This window comes from Macrobrachium rosenbergii, chromosome 20, assembly GCF_040412425.1.
Source record: "Macrobrachium rosenbergii isolate ZJJX-2024 chromosome 20, ASM4041242v1, whole genome shotgun sequence".
NCBI lineage: Eukaryota > Metazoa > Arthropoda > Malacostraca > Decapoda > Palaemonidae > Macrobrachium > Macrobrachium rosenbergii.
In genome coordinates this window covers 31,882,601-31,910,160 of record NC_089760.1, presented here as the reverse complement: position 1 = coordinate 31,910,160, position 27,560 = coordinate 31,882,601, and the positions used below count along the sequence as shown (strand labels likewise).

The window sequence follows — 27,560 nt, the reverse complement described above, 5'->3', positions numbered from 1 at the left end:
CTCCTGAGTAGTGAATATGTATTCATGGGCATGTTATTTCGGAGGCATCCTATTGATTACTTGTGGATGTAATTGCATTGACAGCAATTCCATTGACAGCTTTTCTTATAGCAGTTATAGATGTGTTAACAGGGGGTGCTGAACTGAATTTGAATTTGGTATGTTATAACAGTTTATTGAGACCAGTAATTTCCATTTGAAGTCTCAGAGGGTCTGCCTGAAGTATTTCCTCTTAAATGAAAATGGGTCAAGTTGAAGTTGAACAGCTGGGTGGGAAGAGATCTAAGGGAACAGTATGCAAAGTAAAATGCAGAGAGCTGTGCAACTTAGGGCAAAAGGCTCTCTGCCAAAAGCCTGGAGTACAGTCAGCAGTGTGTATCACACTACATTCTGTAAGTAGTACCCACCTGCTGAACTGGAAGACAGAAATGTTTAGAATATTATCAAGTGCTACTTTGGCATCGACATAGCTGAGACTAGGGTTTTGGAAGCTTTATACGTTTTTATTTTAAACTTATGTTTTTTCATTAGTTTTCATTCTTTCCCTTTGATCTCTTGCCCTTAACTAGCAAACCTATTTGATTTTACCTTTTTCTAGTTTTCAGTTGTAATTTAGATGTTAATTTTTTAGGCAAGCAGTGTTTGTCTTGAATTGTGATTGGGTTGTATTGTTAACTTATATAGTAAGTGAATGAAATTCTTGACACTGAAGGTATGTTAGCAGTTGTCAGTCAGCTTACTTTAAAAAAAAAAGTACAATATTTTATAATAATAATTGGCCATTACCAGAGTTTCTCCATTGTTACTGGACAATGTGGTGTTTCCTGTTTTAGTAATGATGGGATTATAGGATATGTATTAACCTTTTGAAGTTACCGATGACTTCGTTCTATTCCTACCATTGAAATTCAGTCTCAGGAAAGTTTGTCATAGTGTATTTTATAATTTTCCATTTTTTCAATATATTACAATAAAGTGCTGGTGCCCCAAAACCCACCCAGTGATAAAGATAAACATTGCTATGACCCTAATTGGTCCAATTGTGCTTTGATGCAGTCGAATTATTATAATCCTCCAAAAACCTCAAAGGGTTGGGGGCCTGTGTTTCTGAGATATCTAGTGTTTTTGCTGATTTTGTGCAGGTGCTCTGATGTGGATGTTTTCTCTGTCACTTTCATTTTACTACTACTTTGCTGATATTCTCATTAATATTAGCTGATGACCAAGGATGAGCCTTGGGGTTATGCGCTGCTAGTCAGTTTGAATGTCTTTTGTTTGTCAACCCTTTTACAATTATTTATATTTTAGGATGAATTTACTGCTCTCTGGTCTCATTTTGAGTTGCTGGTACCTAAAGTTCATTGCTGCATCCCTTCAAACCAGCTGTGTTTCTTTCTGCTTTTTATTTTTTATCATTTCCCTTTGGTTTCCTCTTGCTTACCTGCCTAATATCTTAAAGTTTGCCTTGCTTCAGTTTTCACATTTTTATGAGCAAAGCCTTTAAGTGACTCCTGTGTGAGTCTAGAATGTGACTCAGTTGTCTTATTAAACTTTTTTATAATTATAATATAGAAGTGAACAACATCCCAAGGTTATCTTTATTTTTAATTGGTTGAGAACGTTCAGGTTATGATTAAAATGTATTTTCTTATAAGTAACTTACCAAGTATTTACATAGCTAAAGTTTCCACTTGTGCGGCAGCTTAAATTTTAAAAATCGAGGTAGCGCTTCTATTGTTTCTGTGTAGGTGACTACTGTGCCCACTGTCGGGGAACAATAGGAACAACAAAACAGAAGACCTCACTTCGTTTCTTCCGGCCTTCAACGTAACATCGAATGTTTGCAGCAGCTGATTTTGACTCATCGGTATTTTGGGTCAATTCTCCAGGCTTCGGTGAAGTATTCTCACATTTGTGTAGCCTTCAAGCTTGTTAGCTTAGCTTAGGTTGTTTATAACTTGTTTTTTGTGAATTAACATGTTCGACTCAAGTTTCTCCACCATTAGGTACTGTTGGGAGGGTTGTAAGACCAGGTTAACAAAATCTACTTGAGATTCTCATACATTTTGTGCAAACTGTATGGAACAAATATGCACAAAAGAGCGAACATGATGAGTGTAAAGATTGGGACGATAAGCAATGGAAGGTGTTGAAATCCTACCTAGATCAGCTTGATAGGGATAGGAAGAGGAAGGCGGCCGCTAGAGCTGAAAGTAGGGCATGTAGCCTAGAACCTACACCTAGTCCTAGTGTTGTATATGATCTTTCCATTCCTCTTTTCCCTGTTCCAGCCTTGTCTCCCATCCCCAGTCCCCTACCATTGTACCACCTACTCTTGTGCCCAGCTCCCATGCGCCCGACCCTGATCCCATTGCTAGTCTCGAGTGCAGGTTTGATTGCAAGATTGATTTAGTGGTGAATACAGTGGCTGAATTAGGGCCTTCCCCAATGGTCCTTATGGACAAAGTGTTCAGTGAAAATCCTAAAAGTGATAGTGTTGCACAAGTGTAAATGGAGGAGGTGGCTGCCCATCCCGCTGGTTCTCTTAGATGGGGGTCCCTATCATACTCCCCTGACCCTGGGAGAAGACATACCGAGGTCCAAAGGAGGCCAGTGGGGTTTGCCCATGGGCAGTCGTCCCCTCAGTCAACCTGTCGCACGCCCAGATGTCGACAGACAGCTGTTGGAAAGGCATCTCAGTTAGTGTGCATCATTTGTATTTCAACTCAGAGAATCCCAGTCCCGGCAAGAGGTGCCAGTGGAGTCTTCTAGGCAAGTCTTGTCCTTTGAAGAGGCGTACGGATGACGTGGTCAGCTCTTCGCTACTTCCTTGTAAGTGATTTAAGGAACCACCTCACAGCCCTCAGCCGTCCTGCAGTGCTTGGCAAAGTCTGGATACTTTTTGCTGGAGTGTTCGTTTGCAGAGCACTAGTATTTTGCCCCCAAGCATCTTAGTGTCAAGAAACGCTCTTAGTCTTTGTCCAGGCGCCCATTGTCTCCTGAGCGCCAAGCCTCAGGTCCAAGCTCCTAGCGCCCTCTTTGCTAGCTTCAACTTCTGCGCCCTTGGTAGGAGATCCGTCCATGGCGCCCATCAAGCAGCAGTTGGCCAACATTCTGGGTTTGCCTCAAAAAGCTCTTGTTGTGATCAAACCATCTAAGGACTTGTTTGTGTCCTTGGATTCTTCCGTTGAAGAGGATTTAGTATAAGAGACTGCTTCTTCAGCTTATGTATCTCTGCTGAGATATTTCCTGACCACTTTTCCTTCGTACTTCGAGCCAGCTGCCCCAGTCTCGCCTGCATTGACTTTCCTTATGAGAAATCAAGCTGATGTCAGTGCTCGTCTTCCAAAGATGGTTCTTTCCTCCTCATTGAGGAAAGCACTTAAAGAGGTTGGTGACTGGCTCTCGGCGAAGCGAGAGCAGGGTAAGGCCGCCTTTGCTTCTCCGCTTTGAGGTTGACAGCCAGGAGATACCTGTTGTATGCTACCAGAGAAGCTCTGTCTTTGGGAGATGCTGCCTCCTCCCAGGGAGACTTCTCAGTTCTCATTGACTTAGCATGATGTTCAGCCTTCTCGTCAGTGAAAGTGATGTTTGCATCCACGGAACTAGATCACCTCGTTAAGAATATTTATAGAGTTTTTAAGGTGTTCAGTTTTCTCGACTGGACAGTTGGAGCCCTCACCAAGAAGATCAAGGACTGTACTGAATTGGCAGGAGACTTCGCTACAGACTGGCTTGGCGTACTGTACTGCACAGACAAAGCCATCAGAGATGGCTCCCTAGAGCTTGCAGCTTTGGGGGTTCTCAAAAAGAGAATTGTGGTGTTCCTTTAGTACTAAAGGAGTAACTTCTATACAGAAGTCAGCCTTGCTATTCTCTCCTTTGGACCACCTTTATCTGTTTCCCCTGTCCACGGTCAAGGAGATAACTACATACCTCAAGAGCAAGTTGACGCAGAACCTGTTGGCGCAGTCTTCAAAATGCCCTAAAGAGCCTTCATCGTTTGGCACCAAGTCAGTTTCACCACTTCAGCAACAGCCCTCTCGTGAGAGTAGACAGAGTTTTTCTTCTAAGCCCCGCTCCAAGGTGCGTTTCTCGGCCAGGTCAATCAAAAGGCCTTCTACCAGACCTTCATCCAAGAAATGAAACATCAGTCCGTGCACCAATAGGAACCAGACTTCTCTTCTGGGAGAGGTGGAGTGTCAGAGGAGCAGAACTTTGGATAATCAAGATCTTGAAGGAGGGCTACTCGATACTATTCAAGGAGTATCCCCCACTAGTCTCCACGCCAATTGCATTGACGGCTTACTCAAAAGGCTCTGAGAGGTTTGCGGCCCTGTTAGAGGAAGTGTCATACCTCCTCTGAAAGAGAGCTATAGAGGAGGTAGAGGATTACTCTACAAAAGGATTGTAAAAGCCTTTCGTGGAGCAGTCCTATACCTCTTCTACGGCTCTCTTTTTTTTTGTAGTCCCCAAGTCATCAGGGGCTTGGAGACCTGTCCTCAATGTCAGCGCTCTGAACTTCTTCAACCAGAAGACAAAGTTCAAAATGGCGACGAACCAGTCAGTACTATTATCCATTCACCAGGACGATTGGATGATTACCCTCGATATGCAGGACGCAGATTTTCTTGTCCTTGCTCATTTGGACCCCAGGAAGTATCTTGGGTTCATCTTCGAGGACAGAGTCTTCCAATTTCGGCCCTGTGCATTGGCCTCTCTGCAGTTCCTCAAGTTTTTACGCTAGTGCTCGCCCCTCTCGTGAAGTGGCTACATCATCTCAGCATCAACATTAAAAGAGGCATCAGCAATGCATATGTCTTTACCTGGACGACTGGCTCCTCCGATCACCATCACAGGAGAAGTGCCCAAAGGACCTACAGAAGACCCTTCTACTTGCCCAAGAGCTAGGAATACTGATCAATCTGCAGAAGTCGCAGCTGACTCTGACTCAGGAGATTCTTTATCGAGTTTCGGGCTTTTCATCCTCCAAGAGAATCTGTTCCTGTTTACAGACTGTCCACAGTTTTCTCTCTCTCCCTCTTGCTCAGGGAGACCAGTGGATGAGTTTTTTGGGAACTCTTGCCTCCATCGAACCGTTTGTCAAGTTAGGCAGACTCCATATGATAGTCCTTCAGTTCCTCCTAAAAGCAAATTGGAACAGGGAAACACAACCAGACTCATTTGTGTTCCCTATAACGACGGAGATCAAGTTGGACCTGCGATGGGGGACATCCAAAGGAAGACTTCTGGAGGGAAAGTCTCTGCACCCTATGAGCCCCAACCTAAACTTCTTTTCAGATGCCTCAGATCTAGATAGGGGAGCCCTATTGGGGAACATGGAAGCTTCCGGGATGTGGTCTCCGGAATTGACAGCCATTCGTTTCAGGTCTCATATCCTTTTCGGACACAATAACCGACAAAACAGTAGTGGTACACTCAGACAACACCACTGCTCTCTCCTACATGAGGAAACAGGGTGGGATTTGCTCCTTCTCCCTCTGCGGAGTGACAAAGGAACTCCTCATTTGGGCAGACCGGAATCGAGTGAAACTAGTCACTCATTTCATTCAAGGGAAGATGAATGTGTTGGCAGACAAACCAAGTCGTTGCAAACAGGTCCTCCCCACAGAGTGGACCTTGGACCCCGTGGTCTGCAACGACCTTTTGCGACTGTGGGGCAGACCAGCTTTGGACCTATTGGCCACATCAAGGAATCATCGCCTTTCTTATGTTCTCTGGTCCCGGACCCTCTGGCATGGGTGACAGACGCCATGCTTCAAAGTTGGTTGGATTTAGACCGATATACATTCCCTCTTTTCAGAATGGTCAGGGAAGTGATCAACAAATTTCAATCTCATCACAACATGACAGTGACCCCAGTAGCTCTGTTTTGGCCTCTCAAAGAGTGGTTCCCAGACCTCTTGAGTTCCCAGACCTCTTGAGACTCTTAGTGGACTTCCTAAGACTTCTTCCACAAAGTCCAGATTTACTCAACCCCACTTCTGGAGGTTTCACCAGGGACTATCCACTTTTGCTCTGACAGGCTTCAGACTGTCCGGAGACTCGTCAGAGCGAAGGGTTTTTCAAGATCAGCTGCAGAGGCTAGTGCAAGATGTAGACGTCAGTCTTCTTGCCAAGTCTACCAATCTAAGTGGGCAGTCTTCCGAAGATGGTGTAGCAGACATAACATCTCGTCTTCTAAAACATCTGTAACTCAGATAGCAGACTCCCTCCTCTACCTGAGGACCTCTAAGGGACTTCCATCTTCCACCATTAGTGGAGTGCCCACCAGTTTTTAGTGGATGGGTGGTGGTTTTTATTTCAGTGTAAGTGACAGAGTTGTCTGGCTGTTGTTTTTTGGTACTGCACCCAGGGCAAGGGCACCTGTTTTTTATGCTTTGTGAGCCATCGGAATTGTCCTTCGCTCCAAAGCTCCCACTTGAAAGTAGTGGTGCCTTGCGGCTATTCTGCGATGTCACTACAGGTCAAGACGAGCACCAACCAGAGGCAGTAATTACCTGCAGTAGCTCACTTACCAGGTAAGGAAGCAACAAGCATTGTATCAATGCTAGCAAATTGTCTATTTCAAATTCATTTGGGATTCAGCTATGTAATTACTTAGTAAGTTACATGAAAATGTTATTTTCATGACAAAATTAAGTTTCATATATACTTACCAAGTAATAACAGATCGGAGCCCTCCTTCCTTCCCCCTTGTGGACATAAGGGCACAAACGAAGTGAGTTCTACTTTCTTGCTCATGTTCCCCTATCATGGGTGGGGTAGTCACCTACACAAAAACAATAGAAGTGCTACTGCAATTTTTTTAATTTTAAGCTGCCGTACAAGGGGAAACTATAGCTATGTAATGACTTGATAAGTATATATATGAAACTTAATTTTATCATGAAAGTAACATTTCTTGCAGCCAGCCTCCACTGTTGTCTTCAACAGTTTTTCCTCCTTTTTGGGATTTTTGCTTACTGTGTATCTTAACCCATTTCATTAAATCTCTTTCTACTGGCTGTCTAATTTTCTCTTTTAAGATTGAATCCTTGGAGTGACCCTTATGTGGGTCAGGAAATATGACTAGGTGGTTTCAAACTGCTGTACTTTATATTAGTAAATAATAATAATGATATAGAATGTAGATGCTTAGTTTAAAAGATTATGTAATGCTACTGCATGCAAAGTTCTAAGCTCCTTTCCATCAGTTTTCAAAGTTTCATTGCATCAGTTTTTCAGTTTCTCAAGTGTTTATTATTATGTGTAAAATATTTTGCAATATACCCATCATCATCATCTGTGAGATTTTCCCTTTGCAGGGTAGGTCATTCTCTTCTTATGGCTCGTTTTTCCACGTCACAGTCTTCCGTAAGGTTGTCCATACAATTTAGTAACAAGCCATTTTTGTTTTATGTTTTCAGAGGCGACAAGAAGAACTTGAAAAGAAAGCCCAGGAATTGGCACGAAAAGAGGAGGAATTGAGAAGCGCTGGCACTGCGGGAGGTAAGATTATCCATAAGAAACTTTGTTGCTTTATTGATCAATTTCTATGAAGGACAATTTGTCTTTTTGATTTCACAAGCATTGTTATTAAATTAATTTTGATAAATCTAATTTTTTAATGTAAGGCAGATTTCTCTCTGTTTAAAGCCATCTAATTAATTTGTGAAATTGGTTATTGTGTTGTATAGGATTTGGTTTTAGAACAGATTGATTGGTAATGCAAGTGAATAGGTTGTAATTAGAGGTTTTATTACAATTAGTGCTGGTTTTGTGTTTCGTAAATTAAGGTCTGTTGAAAATAGACTTTTAGGAACAAATATAGCATTTAACCCATACTTCACAAAGAAGATGAAATAATAGGTAACCAGCATCACTTGTAGACTTGAGTAAGAATGTGCCCGAGGATTTTTGGGATTGAGGAATGAAAAAAGAAGCAAAACCATGTTTGGAAGTTTGACTAATAGAAATTTACATATGAGTAGCTTTGCTATTTCCAGAAATAAGCTGGTAATAAGCTAAAGTTCAGTATCCAAGAATCACGGCAGCATATTATTTTTGTACAATTTGGTAACTTTTATGCAATAAGAATTTAATATTCTTTGCTTTCATTACTATATATGAAAAGCAAAATTAAACCTTGGAAGTTTGTCATGTCAAGTATAACACTAGGACTTGCAGTAGTTTCAGTATAATAATCATTGATGTTTGTATACTAAGTTTATCCTATACCTGTGTGGTATTAGATGAGGATCCTGTTGCTGTTAACTACTGTCCTGGGGAAGCAACACTTGCTATTTTAACAAAATACTCAATGCTCACCTGCCTGAACCAACAAAATAGGCATATCTGTACTGTTAAAATTCTTATGAAACTGCCTTGAACGAGCTAGTAGTTCATTTGTTTTTAGTCAAGTCTAACCCCTTCTGTCACCTGTAGCTCATTTCTTTGATTTTATAAGCAAAAACAAAAACACCTGGCTAATGGAAGCAAAGAAATATCTCAGAGGAAAGGACAGTTATCACAAAAGTAAAATAGCATCTTGGTGACCAATTGGAATATGCAGTGAACTTTCACAGATGTATGAAGAGTGTTTCAGATTATTGCTGGAGGTCCTGTTGACTTTTTGTGACATAAGAACCAGGCTGATTATAAGAATGAATTTGTGATGAAACAAATATACATGAACAAGCATAGATGGTCAACAGATAGTATTTCATATTGTTGAACTGTCTACTTATGTGGTAAATTGTTAAAGGATGCATGTGAAATCTTGGTATATTTTTTTTTTAGTAATTTATGTTCATGTGAAGCATGTAAAATGTTTTGAGCAGAAATGGCTTTTATATTGAATTAAAGTTGTGCATGAAGTGGTTGAGATGAACAAAGGAGTGCTCAGTAAATTTATAAAATAACTGACTTCATTCTTACTCAGTCTTGCATGATTATTTATATAATGAGATGCTTTGTATAACGGAGAGGAATGTGTAAAATTTTTTTATTTAAAATTTTGTCATGTACCAGAGAATAAAGTGATGATGAAATAAGTCTAGCCCCCCATTTTTAAGAGAGAGGGAATGAATGTTCCCAGAGCACCTGTGCATAGCATGTGTGCGGCACAGGTGTGTCTATATGTTTAGCAGACTTTACTTCATTTTCTCGGAACAGTTATCGGGAAAGGATATTACTGTGCTACCTTTTTGTTTAGAACCGGACATTGTTTTCTTTTGTTTTTAATCATATAAAGGTTCTTTTAAGTTCTAGATTTCTTAAGCTGAAATAATTGTGAAATTTGGGAGTTCCAGTGTATTAATTTTAGTGTGTGTATGTGATGGCTTTGCATTTGATAACTAGCTTGTCATGTGATTTTTTTTGAAAAGTGAATTATGACTTACAAATCAAGTGTAGATTTTTTTTATACCTCATGTATTTCCTGGTAAATAATTATAATGAAATTTTAAGGGGTTCATGTAAAATTAAAAACAGCATTTCAAGAAAAATTAAAGAAGTTATCCTGAATGGTTTTTATGCAGTTCACTTTGAAAATAGCTCTGCTTTATCGTTCATGAAGAAGTTTCTAGACTCAGTGAATACTTATTATATTTGTAAATACTGGTGTTAGAATGTTTGATTATATTTGTAAATACTGGTGTTAGAATGTTTGACTTAACTATGTGAGGTAATTAAAACATTCTGATGACATAGTTATGAGATGGGTGTCAGCAGTTCAAGAGAAGGCCGTGTATACCACGAAACCCAAAGCATTGTGACACGGGTCCATCAGAAATATAATACAGAAAGTAACGGCAGAAATGTTGCTGATCGACTTCATGTGTATCGAGAAACAAGAATCGTTGAGGATCAGGGAAAGAAAGAAATTTTCCATAAAGAGAGTGTAAAGCGTGTTGTTGATCCGCAAAAAGGGGGGAAGGATGAAACCCTTGCTAGGAAAACTGTCAAGATTTCGTTTAATAGAAAGGATCTCTCTGCTCCACTAGCAGTAACCTTAGAGAGCATAAGTAGGTCAAGTATCCTGGTTTTGCCAGCATTATTCTTGTTTTGTGGGCATTTTTTCTTTTTAAGTGTCAGTGCTGTAAATGGATTTACCTCGGGAATGTAATGAGGTTATGGTTATAGGATATGTAATCTGGATGGATCCTTTACTTATCTGTTTGTCACCTGCAATTTCCTGGTGCTACATAATTTTTGGGTTGTAGACTGCTCCTTTTCTTTTGGAATGATGTAGAACTCAAGTTTTCTTTGTATGTATATTGGGCGGCACATTTTTTTTTTATCAATATAATGCTGCTAATATCACCACCACTGCTATGGCTGATGGAAAGATCAGAAACACTTCTTGACAGTTCTCTGGTGAAGTTTTTTGAGTGCATTGCCAATAATATTGACATTGGAAATAAGGTTTTTATATAAGTAACTTGCCAAGTAATTACATAGCTATTGGTTCCCTAACCTACAGCAGCTTAAAAATTCAAAATTCGCACAGTTGTGCTACTATTGTTAGTGTGTAGGTGACAAGGTCTGCCCACCATCCGGGACTCGAGGAAACAACCCAGAGGAGAGCTCAATACATTTCCTGCCGGCTTCTGGTCAACAGCGGAAGTTTTCATGCAGCTGCTTCTTCGCTTTTCAGATTTTTCTTTGCCTGAATATGGTGAAGTATTCAGAATTTGTTGCTTTGTGGCTTGCTGTCATTGTTGAATTGTTGTTTGAGTTAGCTTTAGGAATTACATTAGTTAATGATGTCGGATTACAGTTCATCCAGTATTCGCATTTGTTCTGAGGGTTGTAGAGCCAGGCTAACTAAGCTTTCATAATGTTCTCATACAAAATGCACTAAATGTAGGGGGCAAGAATGTAGTAAGGATAATACTTGGATAGAGTGTCAGGATTGGGAGGATAAGAAATGGAAAACCTTGAAATTTCATCCAGAGAAATTAGAAAGAGATAGGAAGAGGAAAGCAGCCATTAGGGCTAAAAACAGGGTCAGTGCAGATTCCATTCCTTTGGATAATGTAGGGGATGGTAGAACTACCACTCCTCCAATTCCTCTCTCTTCTCGTATCTTAAGCCCTCCTACTTTACCATCTACTCCTGTTCCAGGTTCCCATGATTCCGCTCTTAGTGCCATTGCCAGCCTCGAAGCAAGGTTTGATCAGAAATTTAGTGTATTATCTAGTACTATTATGGAAATGGGATCAGCTATTAAATCTCTAATGGAGAAACATGTGAGTATTGACAGTGCAGTGAGAAGTGAGAGTGCTGTGAATGTTGAGGAGGTGGCTGTCCATCCCACCAATGCCCCTAGATGAAGGTCACTGTCCTGCTTCCCCGCACTGGAGAGAAGACATACTGGAGACCCAAGGGAGGCCGGGGGGGTTTGCCCGTGGGCAGTTGCCCCCTCTGTCAAGCATGTTGTTCGCTCCCAGGCTTCGACTAAATGCCATTGGAAAGGCGTTCCTTTGCATCAGCTTTCTTCAGATTCAGAATCTTCCAGTCCCCGCAAGAAGCTCCCATATTGTTACTCTATTTCTTCATCCCTGCTCAAGAGACATGCAGACCTTGGTGACACCTCTCCCCTGGCTGTCAAGAGGTACAGGGAGACTAGCCCACAACCTTCTTGCAGTTTCCAAGTCCAGCCTGATTCTCTTGCTCATCGTCGTCATGTGTTCAGAGACAGTCCTGAGTGCTATAAGCGTTCTAAGCGCCCGACTTCTTACGAGTGCCAGGTGCCCACCAACTCAAGCCAGACCTCTGCTGATGAGCGCCTGGCGCCTGCCATCTTGTGCCAGACTTCTGCTCTAGAGCTCCCGGTGCCAACTTCCTAACTTCCGACACCAACAGCCGAACTCCCAGCTTCTACTTCTGGAGGCCATGCACCTTCTTCCTGTTAATCTGTCTTCCTCTTCGGTTCAGGAAGATTCTTCATCCCCACTCAAGTGCCAGTTGACCGAGCTTATGGGTTTTTGAAGAAATCCTCTTCTGCTCCAGAGTCCAAGGATAAATCATTGTCTCCTATCTCTTCAGAGAAGGAAGAGATTGTTCAGGATACGGTTCCATCTTCTGCTTACTTGTCTCTTCTGCCTTTCCTCCTAGATAATTTCCTTGATTTCTTTATGCCTGCTTGCCTACTTCTCCAGCTTCTACCTTCCTCATGAAAAAGCTAGTTCTTTCCTCCTCCTCGAAGAAGGCTCTCAAAGAAGTTCATGTCTGGCTGGCTGCTAAGAGAGAACAGGGCAAAGCGACATTTGCTTTTTTGCCCTGCAAATTGTTGAAGATGAGGTATTCTTACTATGCCACCGGGGAAGCTCCTTCATTGGGAGTTTCTGCCTCCTCCCAAGGGGACTTCTCTGGTCTGGTGGATTCAACTAGTAGAACGGCCTTTTCTTAGGCCAAGATAATGTTTTCCTCAGCTGAACTGGATCACCTTATCAAGAATATTTTTAAGGTGTTTAAGATATTTAGTTTCCTCGATTGGGCCATCGAGGTGCTAGCAAGGAAGATTGAAGACTGTCCTGATCTAGCAGAAGATTTTGCCTCCAATTGGCTAGTTCTTTCATGCTCAGACAGAGCAATTAGAGATGGCTCTTTAGAACTTGCCTCCCTATTTTGTATGAGCGTCCTTAAGAAGAGGGAGCTCTGGTGTTCATTCACCTTGAAAGGACCCTCGCCAACTCAGAAGTCAGCTCTACTATTTGCTCCTTTAGGTAGGTCTCACCTCTTTCCACAAAACACGGTGAAGGAGATTCTTTTGGACTTGCAGAGTAAGTCTACCACTGACTTGTTGGCACAGTCCACTAGATGCCCGAAGGAGCCTGTGCCTTCCACATCAAGATCATTGTCCCCTCTACAGTCTCAGCCCTCTCATGGAGGGAAAGCTAAAACCCAGCCTTGACCTAGATCAAACTTGCAACCTCCTACAAAGTCCATTAAGAGGTCTTCCTTCAAATCCAATCCCAAGAAGTGAGAAGTTAGTCCTGTGTGCCCAGGTAGGAGCCAGACTTCTTTTTTGTTGGAAAGAATGGGAGAGCAGAGGAGCAGATCCCTGGGTGATCAAGGTTCTCAAGGAGGGCTACTCTATTCCTTTCGTAAAGACTCCTCCTTTAGTTACATCCTCAGTCGCCTTGACAGCATATTCAAAAGGTTCCACGAAGTTTTTAGCCCTCTCTCAAGAAGTCAAATCCCTTCTTTTCAAAGGAACAGTGGAAGAAGTGCTAGGGCGCTGGAGGCCCATTCTGGATGTCAGCGCCTTGAATGTGTTCGTACTGAAGACGAAGTTTCATGTGGAGACCATTCGCTCAGTCATGTCCTCAGTACAACAGGGGGACTGGATGGTCCCCCCAGATATGCAGGATGCATATTTTCACATCCCTGTTCATCCAGACTCAAGAAAATTTCTACGTTTCAGTTTTCAGGACAGGATACTACAGTTCCAGGCCCTATGCTTCGGCTTATCGACAGCTCCTCAAGTTTTCACACGAATCTTGCTCCTCTGGGGAATTGGCTTCACCTTCTGGGAATCAACATCAACTTATATCTAGACGATTGGCTTCTCTGCTCGTCAGAGGAGGAAAAGTGCGTGGAGGACTTGAGAACAACTCTTTGCTTGACACAGGAGTTAGGCATTCTCATAAACAACAAGAAATCCCTTATGACACCGACTCAGGAGATTCCCTATTTAGGGATGATACCGAACTCCTGGACTTTTCGGACATCCAGAATAGTATGATATATTGTGTGCACAGAGCTCCAAATATCATAATGAAGAATGCACCCTGAGGGATATAGTTGGAAGAAATGTATCCATGTCCAACCTGGATCAGACTATAAATCCTGTCATTTATTGTAAGACTAAAAAAAAGGAACCTCCTGTTGAGAAACAACCCTTCCCTCTGTACTGTGCATGATCCTCTAAAAAGAAGAGTATTTTATACCAATGCCCTTTCCAATGATGTCTTGGGAACTACAGTATGTTGGTATGACTATGATGTGGTTTTTGAAGCAGATGTTGATGCACTTTTAAGAAGTTGACATCATGAACCACTGCAAAACAAACCATGAAATGGCCAAGGCTTGAGAATGTTGGAGGCACCACACATTGCAACTTAACCATCATGGAATGTTATTTAAGAGACTTATTTCCTACCCATCACCATCAGGAAACCTGCACAAGTGACACTACCCAGTAAGGACATGTATGTTGATGGCACTTGCCTGGCACTATGGCAGTTGTAAACCTGGAGTAAAAGTACCCTAAGCATCCCACTGACCTAACAGTTTTCAGCAAGGCCTCGCTCTCCAATCAATAACAGAAGGCACATTGATGTCAGACATACCTCCATGTCCTACCCCTTAATACACCCTTTAATAGACTTGTGATCATATCCTGCTGATACTGGAAGAAATATCAGCCCTACTTCAGTTAGTACTTTATTCTATATTCCTATGTATACCCCTTTTAGTAAAGAAAAGGAATACCTAGATGTGTCCATACCTTAGTGAAGTAAGAAGTAGAGGTGGAACATTGGCCACACTTGAATGATCTATGTCATTCAGAAAACAATCAGTAAAAAATTGAGAGTGAAGTATACAATTAATTCTGGTGATTCATTTATAATTTATTATCATTACTATATTATTATTCCTGTAAAGTAGTTTAATAAGACTGTTGAGTTACTGTCATAGATTTGTGAGGCTTGCCCAGATAGTTTGTTTATATGAGTTACTGTCATAGATTTGTGAGGCTTGCCCAGATAGTTTGTTTATATGAGTTACTGTCATAGATTTGTGAGGCTTGCCCAGATAGTTTGTTTATATGAGTTACTGTCATAGATTTGTGAGGCTTGACCAGATAGTTTGTTTATATGAGTTACTGTCATAGATTTGTGAGGCTTGCCCAGATAGTTTGTTTATATGAAATGAAAGCTGTAGCAAGATCCAGTTAGAGAAGTTGAACAAAGAGGTGAGAGACTTAAAAGCAACTGTTGACAAGTAAAATGAGAAAATCAGTGGAGCCAGGGAACAAAACATCGACGCTGTAGGTAGCACCTTCCTGTGTTTGGATGAAAATGTTTTATTGGTCCTTGGTTCACAGCTTGGTTATTAACCATCATGTTTTTCCTCTGAATCTTCATTTCTTAAGCAGGTGCATATTTTCATATTTTCTTCCTACGTAGCTGTCCAACTTCTTAAACTATTATGTACAAATTTTAACCTCCCATTCAAAAGAGTTTCTTTTTAACAGTCCTATGAAATTCTGTAAAAATGACTTGTGGATCTGGTTAAACTACTAGGAAGTAATACGAAATAAAGTATTTCCAGACCTCTCGCTAAATATTTAGCTGAAGATGGTTATATGTATTCAAAAGAAAAATGCTGAAAAGAAAGAAGTCTGTTTACTAAGTATTATTCTTTTATTCATTTTGGTCTCAGACATTTACTGAAAATGAAAGCCATCTGATTGGAAAAGAGCTTTTGATACAAAACTTAAGTTTCTCTTGTTAGAGTATTCCTTGAAATTCTTTATTTTTACCTGCAGCTCGACAAGACAACTGGCCTCCATTGCCCTCTGGGTTTCCTATTGGTCCTTGCTTTTATCAAGATATTAATGTGGACATTCCATTGGAGTTCCAGAAGATTGTCCGCATGCTTTATTACCTATGGATGTGTAAGTACAATGCTGTATTGTTATTTTGTAGGTGCAGGAACATTGTAATATACTGTATCAGGTTTGTTCTCTCAAGGTAGAATGATTCTGTGTAGGTCATAATATTTAGTGTCATGCAGTAATGAAACATATACAGTACTTGTATGTGATATTGAGGATTATATTAAAAAAATTGTGAGTAACTGTGTTTTTGGCTTACCATGAATTAATGAATAGCAAATGTCCTCTAAGTAAAAATACAGAATGATGTTGCAGTATTCTCATTGACCAACTTATTTTATATCCAGATGGAACAACTAAGTTATTTTTCAATTCTTTGATAAAATTTCCCATATTTGAAGACCTCCAAGTCATTGCAAGTTCCTTAGTCTGGCTCACTGAACCTTAAGCCAACTAATAATCTTGGCTAAGTCATGAAAAGAAATCATAGCATAATGTATAATGTAAAAGTTTATGATTTTTTTTTTTCAGTCCATGCTCTGATGCTGTTATTAAATATATTGGGAGGCTTGGGTCTCTTCATAGCCTTCAAATCTGGTGTCACATTTGGCCTTGCCATTCTCTATTTCTTGATCTTCACGCCATTTTCGTATATATGTTGGTTTAGACCTATCTATAAAGCATTCAGGTGAGTTAACTTTTTATGTGTTTGTATTTAAGTGGATATTTTGTAGCCTATTTTGAAATAATTTTGAGTTAGCAGAAGCATTTAAAATATTGAGATATGAGTTGATATTTAAGTATCATCTGAGGCATAGTTTATTTTTTCAGCTTGTGTTCATACAAATTGCAAAGTCCATTACTGTTCCCTATTCTAAGTAGACAAACTAGTGAAGTGTAAAAGTTTAAACTAGATAAGGCCTAGGTAGATCATAGGCAAGACTTTCCAAAGGTTGGAGAACCTACCCCATCTTACCCATCAAATGGTATCAGTCCTCACTTCAGTTTCATTTGGAGCTCAGTAGATGGTATGCTGGTGTGCTCTTCATTGTGTTCTGTTTTCTGTCCTTCATTTTTACCTTTTTGAGCTCATAATTTGGTATTTGCAAGTTTTTTTTCTGCCCAAATGCAGCCATAAGTCATTATTTTACTTTGAGGAAAGGAATTAAGTGAAAGCAGGGGCCATGTTAAATTGCAGAGTCTAATGAGTAAATGGGTGCTTAGTTGATATGTACAGTAGTACTTACTCATTCTGTGTTAACTTTTAATAAATGAAGATTTATAAGTATTTGTTGTCATTGACTGGACAGTTGAGGTTTGATGTAGCAAGCAGACAGTTGTGTGTGTGTGTTGATATATAATGAGGTTTTTATTTTTGTGTTTCAGGAGTGATAGTTCTTTCAACTTCATGGTGTTCTTCTTTGTATTTTTCTTCCAATTGATAGTGAGCATAGTCAATGCCATTGGAATCCCTTCCATGGGAACATGGTAAGTATTGAGTTTGCTTTAGTATTTTTGTCCTAAGTTGGGGTATGAATTTTATCTTCATTATGTAGGGACAACTGAATGAATGCAAATACAGAATTTTGTGTGTATAAAAGATATTGGGAAAAATTAAATTTTTGAAATGTAGCAAGATATAAAAAATGTGTATGATTGATATGAGGTAAGCTGTTTAACACAGTCAGTCCCCAGTTATTGGCAGGGGTTACATTCCCGACAGCGTGACGATAACTGAAAATCGGTGATAATAACGCCAATCCCCAGTTATCGGTGCTGATAACCGGGGATCAGCACCGATAACCGGGGATCAGCACTGATAACCAGGGAGGGATCTGTGCCGATAGCTGGAGATCGGTGTTGAAAATCCGGTTATCATCGTCACTAGATAAGTGCTGTAAAACCGGATCGCCAATAACTGGGGACTGCCTGTACTTGCTTATTGAGACAAAAATGAAAAGTTGTTTATGGCGCATTGTGTCAGTCAGGCTCCTGTGGGTAATTATTTGGATCCAATAATACATTGAAGTGACCAAAACCCTCATCAGAAGCACAAGCATGAGTACAAACTGAAGTGTCATTGGCCTGTCAATCCTCATCTCAGCTGGAAAGTTAATATTGGATATTTGGGGCCCTGTATGGAAGAACCAGCAATAGGTCAAAATAAGATGTCAAAAACATTGAAATGTAGTGATCTTCATAAAATATGCAAAAACAAATATAAATTACTTTCTCCACCAAAGTACAAAAAATAACCTCCTTTCTTTATTGTGTACTTATTCAAGGAAATTAAATCAGCTGAAAATAGATTTGTATGGAAATTACTCTGGTTCATATGCAGTTCAATTTTGGATGAAAATAATTACCAACAGTTTTGTATTTTTCTCAAATCCTGCCAAATTATCTTAATAAAGTTGTTGTGGTAGTTCTTGAGGTTCACCCTTTTAATGTTTGCATTCATTCATTTAGTTTCTCTCTTATTTGGTTTAAGGAATGCTGCACTAATTTAATTTTTCTTATTTTTGAAAGATTTCCAATAAGCTATCACACATAGGTAGTACATTTAGATAATTTATCTATTGTAAAGATTATTGGTAATTATGTTGATTATTCAAGCAATGCCTTTTTAAGTCTAATGTCTCCTTTTTCATTGGAGGTAATGCTAATTTTGTAGCATTAATTATTCTTATTCAGTCTATCCAGTGTATAACAGATGTGTGTGTAATTTCATCCATATCAGATTATTGTTGCATACATTTAGAATGCAAGATTTTTTTTTCCCCTAATGAAAGTTGACATATTTTATAGTATGTTTGAGGGGCTATGGTAATAAGGGGTAAACATTTGAATTGAAATCATCAGGTATGATGTTGCTGTATCATGGTATTTGAAGCAGTTGCACCTCTTGTTTTGGGTTTTTTATGTTTCGCTAAATTACACACATGTAATATTTATAAGAAAGAAAATGACCCCATTGCTGTTAGTCATACCATACTGGCTTAAGCCAGTTTGAGGCACTGTTGAAGAATTAAGTAGAAGACAGTGGGATTGCCTTTCCTTTGCAACAGTACTTCGCTGTGTACATCTGCATTGACATGGCATGTGCTGTATGTTCAGTTTTTGAAATGACTGAGCTATTGGGTTTATTTAGGTTTAAGAGTAGTTGAATTTTTTAATGTGACTGTGTTTTATCTGAAATTTATGCTCCTAGGAGGCCCGAAAAACATTTAAAACCTCCTGCTCTGCCTTTAATACTTTCAAGAAAAATAGTTTAGATCATACCTCAGCGGACCAAACAGAGATGGAAACATAGTTTATTTCTTGTTTTTGACAATAAATCTAGTTTTATATTAAAAAATTATGTTTTAGTGAGTGGTCTGAAGTATATACAGTTAGGGCAGTTGTCTTATTCTAAAGTAACCGTTTTTCAATGAAATTGTTGGCCATATTTATTACTAGGTTAATTACTATGTTTGAAATTGATAAATGTTAAAGCATGGCAGTAGTTTTTTTAATGTACTTGTGTATGGTTAGATTCTATATTTTTGAAAGTGAACTACTGTGTTACAAGCGGCTTCGTCCTAGGACTCTCCATTTTGGGTGACCATGAGCCCTCAGCCAGCTACATAGTTGGCATCATCATATTCATGATTGCCCTGGGTTTTGCTGCTGTGGCTGCCATTGACGCCATCCTCCTCATTAAGGTAGTCTAGATGAATTCATATAATGCTTAGCTCTTAAGGAACACAGTCTGCATCAGCGTTGGAGGTATGGAGTCATCCTGTGCTGCTTGACCAATGCAGGTCTCTCTCTTTTCACTCTCAAAGTCTGTCATGACACAGAAGTTTCATTTGCATGTCTTCCTGGTGTTGCTTTTAACTGTGGACCCAGGAAATGTTTGTCTGGACTCTACAATCTGAATGTCTTTCTTGGCGAATCCAGAGGAAAGTTTTAGATCTTGAGTGTGTTAAATATATTTGAGTGTTGAAAACCTTGAAGGGTTTAGTAAGTCTAGTGTATGGGCAGTTTGAAGTTACTTTAATGCCTCTGCATTTGTCATTACAGTAGACTCATGCTTTTATGCAGATTTTTTTTCCATCATATATATTGTTGCACTGCAAATTGAAGTACACAGCAGTATGTTTGTGCTGCCTTCAGATAAGCAAATATCAGGAGGATGTCTGTGGTAGTTGTTGTGGTTTCCCATCCTATTCCTTTATTTTAGCTGAGCATGATTGCATTTGTATAGTGCTGCTTTCTTGCAGCTCTTGTGTACTACAATGTTTTCTGTAATATATATATATAATTTATAAGGTGATTTAACCTGACTCAATAGGCAAAATTCTTGGCACCCACAAGGTGACTGAAGGATTGAGTGTTTAACTGGGAAATAATAGAATATATTAAGAGCTCAGGAATATTTTTGTATATAGAAGATAACCTTTTTCTTAGAAGCTACTCATGAAACAATATGTCAGGTTGTTGGCCCAGAAAAGACATCATCTGAGTGTCTTGATTATTGGTAGTGGTTTATTAAATATGTCCAAGTGAGCGTAGGTAGAAAAAATTTTCTAGTCTACTGTAATATGCACAGTACAGTCACATAGGGTTACCATGCCTGTTAGCATGGAATGCAGAACAGTGTGTGAGAGTATAGCTGGTAACTGAATGAAAGGTGTATACATCTTAAGTAGATATTGTATTTAGTTGCAAGTTAAAAAATATGCTCCATACTTAGTAATCTTCATTTTCAAAGACTTGTGTGCATGTCTCCATATTCTGTTTCTTAAAGTACTGTCTAATTTTTCAGACTTTTAATGTTATTATGTAACATTTTACGTAACTATAGAATGTCAGGACACTTTTTCTTTTCCTTTGTATATGTTACTTATCTCACTTGGCTTCTTATTTACTTACCCATACTCTTAGCAATGGATCTTCACATTTCTATAACTTGGAATTCATTATTTACTTGGCTTCATCTGTTTTGTTTCTTCTTTACTGGTTAGTCTTTCTTCATTTATTTTTGCTGTTTATGGTATGTTAAGTTATTTACTGAACAGTCCATAACCCTACACATTCTAAAAATAGATAGTATCTTTTTCATGGTATTTATTCTTTCTTGGCATTATCCCCTGGCTTGTATGCATTCTGTTTCTTTTTGTCTATGTTTTAGGGTTTTTAATTTTGCATAGCATTGCATGTTAGGTTACTATTTGTTTAGAACATAAACACATGAATACACTGTAGTGTTTACTTTTATTGACATTTTATGATTGAAAATAGATGTCGGTACCATTGAAAATACACTATATCATTTGAGATGAGATGAGCAGAACGTAAAATCGGCTGTTTTTTAAGAAGTTCATATGTAACCTTTTGTACTGATGAAATCTATTGCGTATTGGTCTGAAACTCTTTTGTCTTTGCGGTAAACAATTTTTAAAGTAACAGAATATGTCTAGTGAGGTGTGAAGTAGCATTAATGCTCAAGTCTACTGTATGGAATTTTGTCATAGGTAGGATTGTGTGGTCATGTGTGTCTAAGTCCCGTTTTGTAAGTAAGAGGTTCAGTTGAAGTTTTTATGAAATTTTGTTTTCTGAAAGAATGTTTTTTTTTTTACAAAAAACACACTCATATATGCTTGCATATGTGGTCTTAGAGTGTCCCTAGGCACTGCAATCTTTTTTCCTAACAGATTGCAGGTGATCAGTAGTGCCACAGTGCATCTGCCACATGGAGCCTTGGGTATCCATCAGTCGCCTTGCTCACTTTTCATGTGCTAGAAATGATGCAATGAGATCAGGGCCCTTGAAGAAGGCACTCATTTTGTGAGTGGTAGGTTTGTATGTAAAAATGAATTTTATTTTTATGCAAAATTCAGTTTCATGTTCTGCATACTTTTCATGAAATATGTTTGGGAAGACATAGCTGCTGGATACTTCTGAGTGGTAATTGAGACCTGAAGGGGTTAGGAGAACACATAGGGACTGGTGTAGGTCAAGGACTAAGGGTTTGGTATCGCAGGTGGTCTTTACAACGAAAGATGAACAACTAAGGAGGGACCTTTTCATGTGTAAGGCAATGTTCTTGTATTAGTTTAGGTGTTGACTGGCCATTCGTGTAAGACATAGAAACCATAATCCCAGAAGTTGAGATTTCCAGTATACTAACAGTGAGTGGATGAAAGTGAGTTAGGAAGGGGAAGGTGATGGTGATCTTAGTTCTTTCCAAGGTAGAGCATGGTTCACTGCAACTGTTGATTGCAATGAATTCCTGAGGTACAACTTTGCAGAGTTAGATTGACTCCACCAGCTACCTGCCTTTAGAATAAAATTCATGTCTGAATTGCATCTAAAAACTAAAGTCACTGATTTTTTTACTAGAGCTTTTCGTGTGTTACTTTATGATTTGTCATATTACTAAAGCATAAGGAGAGCCTTGTCTAGCCTAAGCCAGCTTGAAACTGTTGTTCATGACATGTTTATTTTGTTGACCTGTTAAGAGCAACATTCTGGGGATGTCACGTATGGAGTTTGGTTATCATCTGACAGTGACAAATGGCTCAAGCTGTACTAGTGAATGGCACAAGGTAAGGGATGGTGAAAGATACTTTGCAACGATCCTTGTTGCCTAGAGTTTAAGTCTTCACCACACAGTTGAGTGGGAATGACAAACCCATGCAAGTCCAGTACAGTAATACCTCGGTCTTGCGCACTTCAAGTTGCACGAATTCACAGACACGCGAACTTTTCATTGGAACCTAACTAATTGGCACCTGCGATTTGTTCACAGACAGGCGACATTTGCAGAATCCTTAAAAAACCCTGCAGCGTGGTTGTGTTTAATTTTTTGAAGTAATTTATAAGTTTTTGTGCTTTTATATCTGAAATTAAGAAAAATTCGTATTTTTATTTTATGCATAAATACTGTATGATTCTAGCATATTTATGTTGAAATACAGTAAAATAAATCATAATCACAAAACAGCTATTGATGTAAACATTCTCTCTCTCTCTCTCTCTCTCTCTCTCTCTCTCTCTCTCTCTCTCTCTCTCTCTCTCTCTCTCTCTCTCTCTCTCAGATAATAGAGAGCTTTTTTATGCATATGTAATATGTATGTTTATTTGTGTTGTATACTGTAGTTATATACAGTAGATAAACATGGCTTACTTTGTTATTAATTATTTCATATTTTTCATGCTATAATTAAAACTTTACATTTCTATAGTAAACTTTAAAAGAACAAAATAGATTCCCCAGTCTTTTCTCTGATCCTTTGGAGTATGGGGTGTTGGTGTAACCTAATAGTCAATTATATATCTCTCTCTCTCTCTCTCTCTCTCTCTCTCTCTCTCTCTCTCTCTCTCTCTCTCTCTCTCTCTCTCTCTCTCTCTCTCTCTCTCTCTCTCTCTCTCTCTCGTAATAATTCATGAATAATTTCAGTCTCTTGATATTTAACATAAGGGCAATCTCTCTCTCTCTCTCTCTCTCTCTCTCTCTCTCTCTCTCTCTCTCTCTCTCTCTCTCTCTCTCTCTCTCTCTCTCTCTCTCTCTGTACTGTAATGAAATATGAATTACAGTATGGTATTAAGCTAACTTTTAAATGAAATTAAAGTGCTTTGGGAGTATGACTTTGTCATATTTAGGGTTTACACTGTAGAAATAAGATATACTATATGTATTGGCATTTTTAGTGACCATACCAAATTTACATGCATCCTTGCCTTACATGAAGGGTTCTGGAACCCAACCTCGCCTAAGTTCGGGGTATTACTGTACTTAGTGTGCATGACTCTACCTGAATGAGCGTGAATCTTCCTGGCCTGTCTTAAAGATGCAAACCAAAATAAAATCCTTCTAAATGATCTTATTTAGAAGGCGTGGGCAGTCCATGTCGAACTTTCTCCTCAAAATGCTTTATAAGCATTTCAGTTCTTCTGAAGAAAGCTTTATAAACCTTTTAGTTCTTCTGTGAACTTGGAAAAGGCAAATCATCATGCCTTGGCTGTATTGGTAGTAGTGGAATAATGATGTTTGCACCATTCAGGTGCCTTAAATGCTGCTGCAACAAGTCCTACATTGAAGTAAACAGTTGCTCCTTCAAGCCATAAAGGTGATCATCCCAAGCTGCAGAAATATCACTTAGTAGGGTATCTGGCAGATCAGGTATTGAACAGGTATGCTAGTGATGAACAGGGAAGTAGAGCAGCAGATCAAATATGTAGTGAAAAGGCAGATTGGCTGAGATGCACTACACTGCTTGGAAAATTGACTATTGTACGTGGATAATTGACTATAACATCATCATAAGTTGAAGGATCTAGAGAGTAGAACTGATGAATTATAAGTGGACAAAGCAAAAACATGCATAGCAACACTCCCTTAGGCTGTTCATCTTGTATGTTCTTGTTGAAGAAGCACTGCCAGTGGTTTGATAAACTAGATGCCATATGTCTTACCAACAAAGTCTGTAGAGCACTCTTGGCTGTGTGAGCTGCTACACAAGAGATGCGGGTCATTATCTAAGATTGATAGGAAAACAGCACAAAACACTAAAATCACAAATCAGAAAAACTGCTAGCATAAATAGCTTACAAAAAGGTATCCTGACATATCAGATTGTCAGTAATGAAGTTCTAGTGAATAAGCATGCAGATCAGCACATTATCACAAGATCAGGAAAGCAAAGTCAAGCTTGGAAACATTTACAGAGAGCATACTTTGCAGTTCATTAAAAAGTGATCCCAACTACAGATTAAGCTGAGAAGATACTTTGTTAGAAAGCATAGTTTGTAATTGAGGCATAAAATAAAGTGATGCAAAATTACCATGCCTTTTTGCTTAATGCCAGGAAGGTGAAGCCCAGAAAATACAGAATGGAAAATCGAGGAAACCCTGGGAAAATAACAAAATTATATGATATTCTATATAAACTGAGGATAATCCAACATTCTTTTTATTCCCATCACTTTCAGATTTGTACAAGTTGCATGAACCAACTTTAAAAAAGAATTGACTAGTTAGTCACACTAGCTAGTTAGCAAGTCATAGTCACACTAGCTAGTTAGCAGTAAGCTAATTAACAGGAAACAGAATACATTGAGATGCATTCACAAAAAATGCCTGAAAACAAGGGAACTAATGCTAACAGAGGCATAATGGAGTTAACCACAAGGCCAGTGGTCCAGAAGAAGTAGACAGGTGACAGATAGATACCTGCTTAAGTGTAAAAAGTCTGTTTGTATTTTATTTATGTAGGGTGAAAAAAAAAGTTTTAAAGAATGGAATTAAAGGAATAAAAGAATGAAGAGTTAGAAATAATTGAATACTGACAGTCCTGTCAACAAAAATGAGTTGGATAATTGGTGAATCTCTGAGGCTTCTGTCATGCATATGCCATGCTACTACTGATTTTCTGTCTCAGACAAAAGATTGCACTATGTTGGGGGCATTTTAAGACCACTGATGTGAACATAAGAGATGGGCTTGTTACTCTTTAATGTGAAAGGTTGAATTTGTTGGTAATACTGTAAAGTTTTGAAAAATTGCTGCTATATGCTCACTCTGTTCCTTATAATTTTTTCATCCTTTTTTTGGAAAAACTTGGGTTTTTGAAACAGCCAATATATATGATATAGGTTTTTGAAATAGCCAATATACATAAATAATATCTTTTCAGAGTTATTTTTTCTTTCAAATGTGATTTGCATGTGCTGTTTTAGAGGGAGATTCCCTTTATTTTTTTTTGTTTTGCTTTGGCCATTATATTTTGCAGCAGCTGGGTTGTTTGCCACTGCCTCTTCCTAAGAAAGGCTTCAAGTGCTACTTATCACTATTCCAGTGTGTCATTTACATCCCACAGGTACTTTGTGGAATTCAAATGGCAGCCAGTTGTTTTTGTTATAATTTGATTAGTGTTTCTGCTTTGGTTTATAGTGTCTCAGTGGCATTTGAATGCCACATGTTGATTCAGACCGATGTCTAAAATATTTCAAGATAGTGTATGAACTTAGTGCATTCATGTTTTGGTGTACCAAATATTTGTGAGAGAAATGACTTGATAATCTACAGGTATACAAATTAAACAGATGGTATTTATACTACATATAACATCTCTGCAAAAAAAAAATCCATGGTAAAGCTAATTAGTGTTATAATTTTCATTTCAATTTCAGTGGGAGTCTTAGTGTTGGAAAAGCATTAAAGTAGAGAAAATGACATGCCTCTTCAGATGTACAAAATGAAAATTTTTGGTATAGTCTTTGCTATATTATATTTTGTTCATTTAAAAAGCAGTGTGCTGCTTTTGGAAAGTTGTAATTGAATTATTTTCCTTCCTTTCCAATTAGAATTATGAAATCTAAACCTTTTGTTCAACTTTTGTATGAGTAATACCATAGATTTTTGCAGCCCCTGTTACTTTGTTTTGAATTTTTCCATGGGGGGGAAATGGATTGTTTGTTTGTGCTCAGTTAAATTACAAAAGTAGAGTTCTTTGACACAGCGGCATCGTACTTGGACTAAGCTATTTGGGATCATCTGGCTGGTCATACAAAGTGGCTGGCGTTTTCATTTTGGTTCTGGCTGCAGGGTTTGTGATGGTGGCACTCGCAGATTTAGCAGCTCTTACTCAGGTAGACCTGAATGTTCTCTTGTTCATGAAAAGGGTTGCTTTTTCTTAGTACTGTAGTGTATGTTTTGTTTGGTTTTGTCTGTTCACAGTAGAATGCTTTCATTCTTTCTTGAGGAGCTGGAAATACATTTTTTCCTTCTTACAAATACAAGTGTTTTCTTGGCTTTTGGTTCTGATTTGTATATGCGATAAAAATTTGTAAAAGTTCAAATTAATTTGCTCTTTGTAATCACATAAACAGAAAGGATATATTCTAAAACTAAGTTATATACATTTATAGGTTTATAGGTTAGATTCACCAACTGGCCACAATGATGTTTTGACTACTGTAAGGAAAGCTTAATTAAAACCCAGAAGGAAAAAAAAAAGATTATATTCCCCTTCCCAAATGGACTGGAAAACCCATGATGGTTAGTAGACTTAGGTTAGTGTTGAGCCCATTACATTATATATCACTGAGTAGGTATTTAAAATTCCTGATAATATCTGCACTGTATTCTTAGGCATAAACTAAAAGTTTTTTTGCATAATATTGACGAGCTAGTTACAGTATATTGCTAAGAATGATTGAATTGTAAGTAGTAAATAAAGTTGCACTTAGAGAGTATGCAGAATCTCTTAAGGATAGGTAACATGCATTCTAGTATCAGGGCTTAGCATCTGCAGCATTTCTTAAAAGAAAGCCATTTTGTATAGTATGGTTACAGTAATCAGCAATAATAATTGTACTATACAGAGTGCTCAGTAAACAACCACAGTCATGAAAAAGAAATGCAGAGCAACTGAATTTACTAATACATCTACCATAGTTATCAGTTTTGATGTGAATTGTACACTATCAACTATATTAAACATGGTATTACAATCTTTAAGGTAGTGCATTTGAATAATCTCTCCAGACATCTCTAAACAGAAAATAGGTGGAGCTGTAATATTTGTAGCATGTCCTCTGCATTTAATGCAAATACAAGTTACATCTTAGTTTTTGGGGAACCACCTAGTGTACCTTGCAGAGTCCCTTGAGAGCTAGCTGCATTGCTGTCTGCATTTTTCTTTTCATTCATTCCCATTGCAGTATCTTGGTGAGCTGGCCTACTTCCTTAGCTTCATTTTATTCCAGTTTTCATCTTATTTGAGAAAGAATTCCACGCAAACCCTTTGTGAGTAGAATGATGGCCTGGTTCCTTTTAATTTATAGTACTATAGTATGTGATATACATGCTGAAGAATAAAAAAATAATTTTTAGATGGCTGTTTATAGAATTTATAGGTAAACTCGTGATTCATAT

General features: G+C 38.6%; 1 protein-coding gene across 11 annotated transcripts in view; it reads left to right on the top strand.

Moving 5' to 3' along the window:
• The window catches only part of Scamp (secretory carrier membrane protein), a 54,557-nt gene that overhangs the window by 13,884 nt on the left and 13,113 nt on the right, over positions 1–27,560 (top strand). For 2 of the 11 annotated variants that reach the window (XM_067122402.1, XM_067122411.1), the window contains 5 exons: positions 7,431–7,512; positions 15,566–15,694; positions 16,166–16,322; positions 17,021–17,122; positions 26,143–26,272. In XM_067122402.1, the coding sequence (XP_066978503.1) occupies positions 7,431–7,512; positions 15,566–15,694; positions 16,166–16,322; positions 17,021–17,122; positions 26,143–26,272 (600 nt within the window). Of the gene's footprint in view, positions 1–7,430; positions 7,513–9,163; positions 10,029–15,565; positions 15,695–16,165; positions 16,323–17,020; positions 17,123–19,205; positions 19,339–26,142; positions 26,273–27,560 lie in introns of those variants that run through there. The other 9 variants (XM_067122401.1, XM_067122410.1, XM_067122403.1 and 6 more) reach the window with 7 other exon arrangements.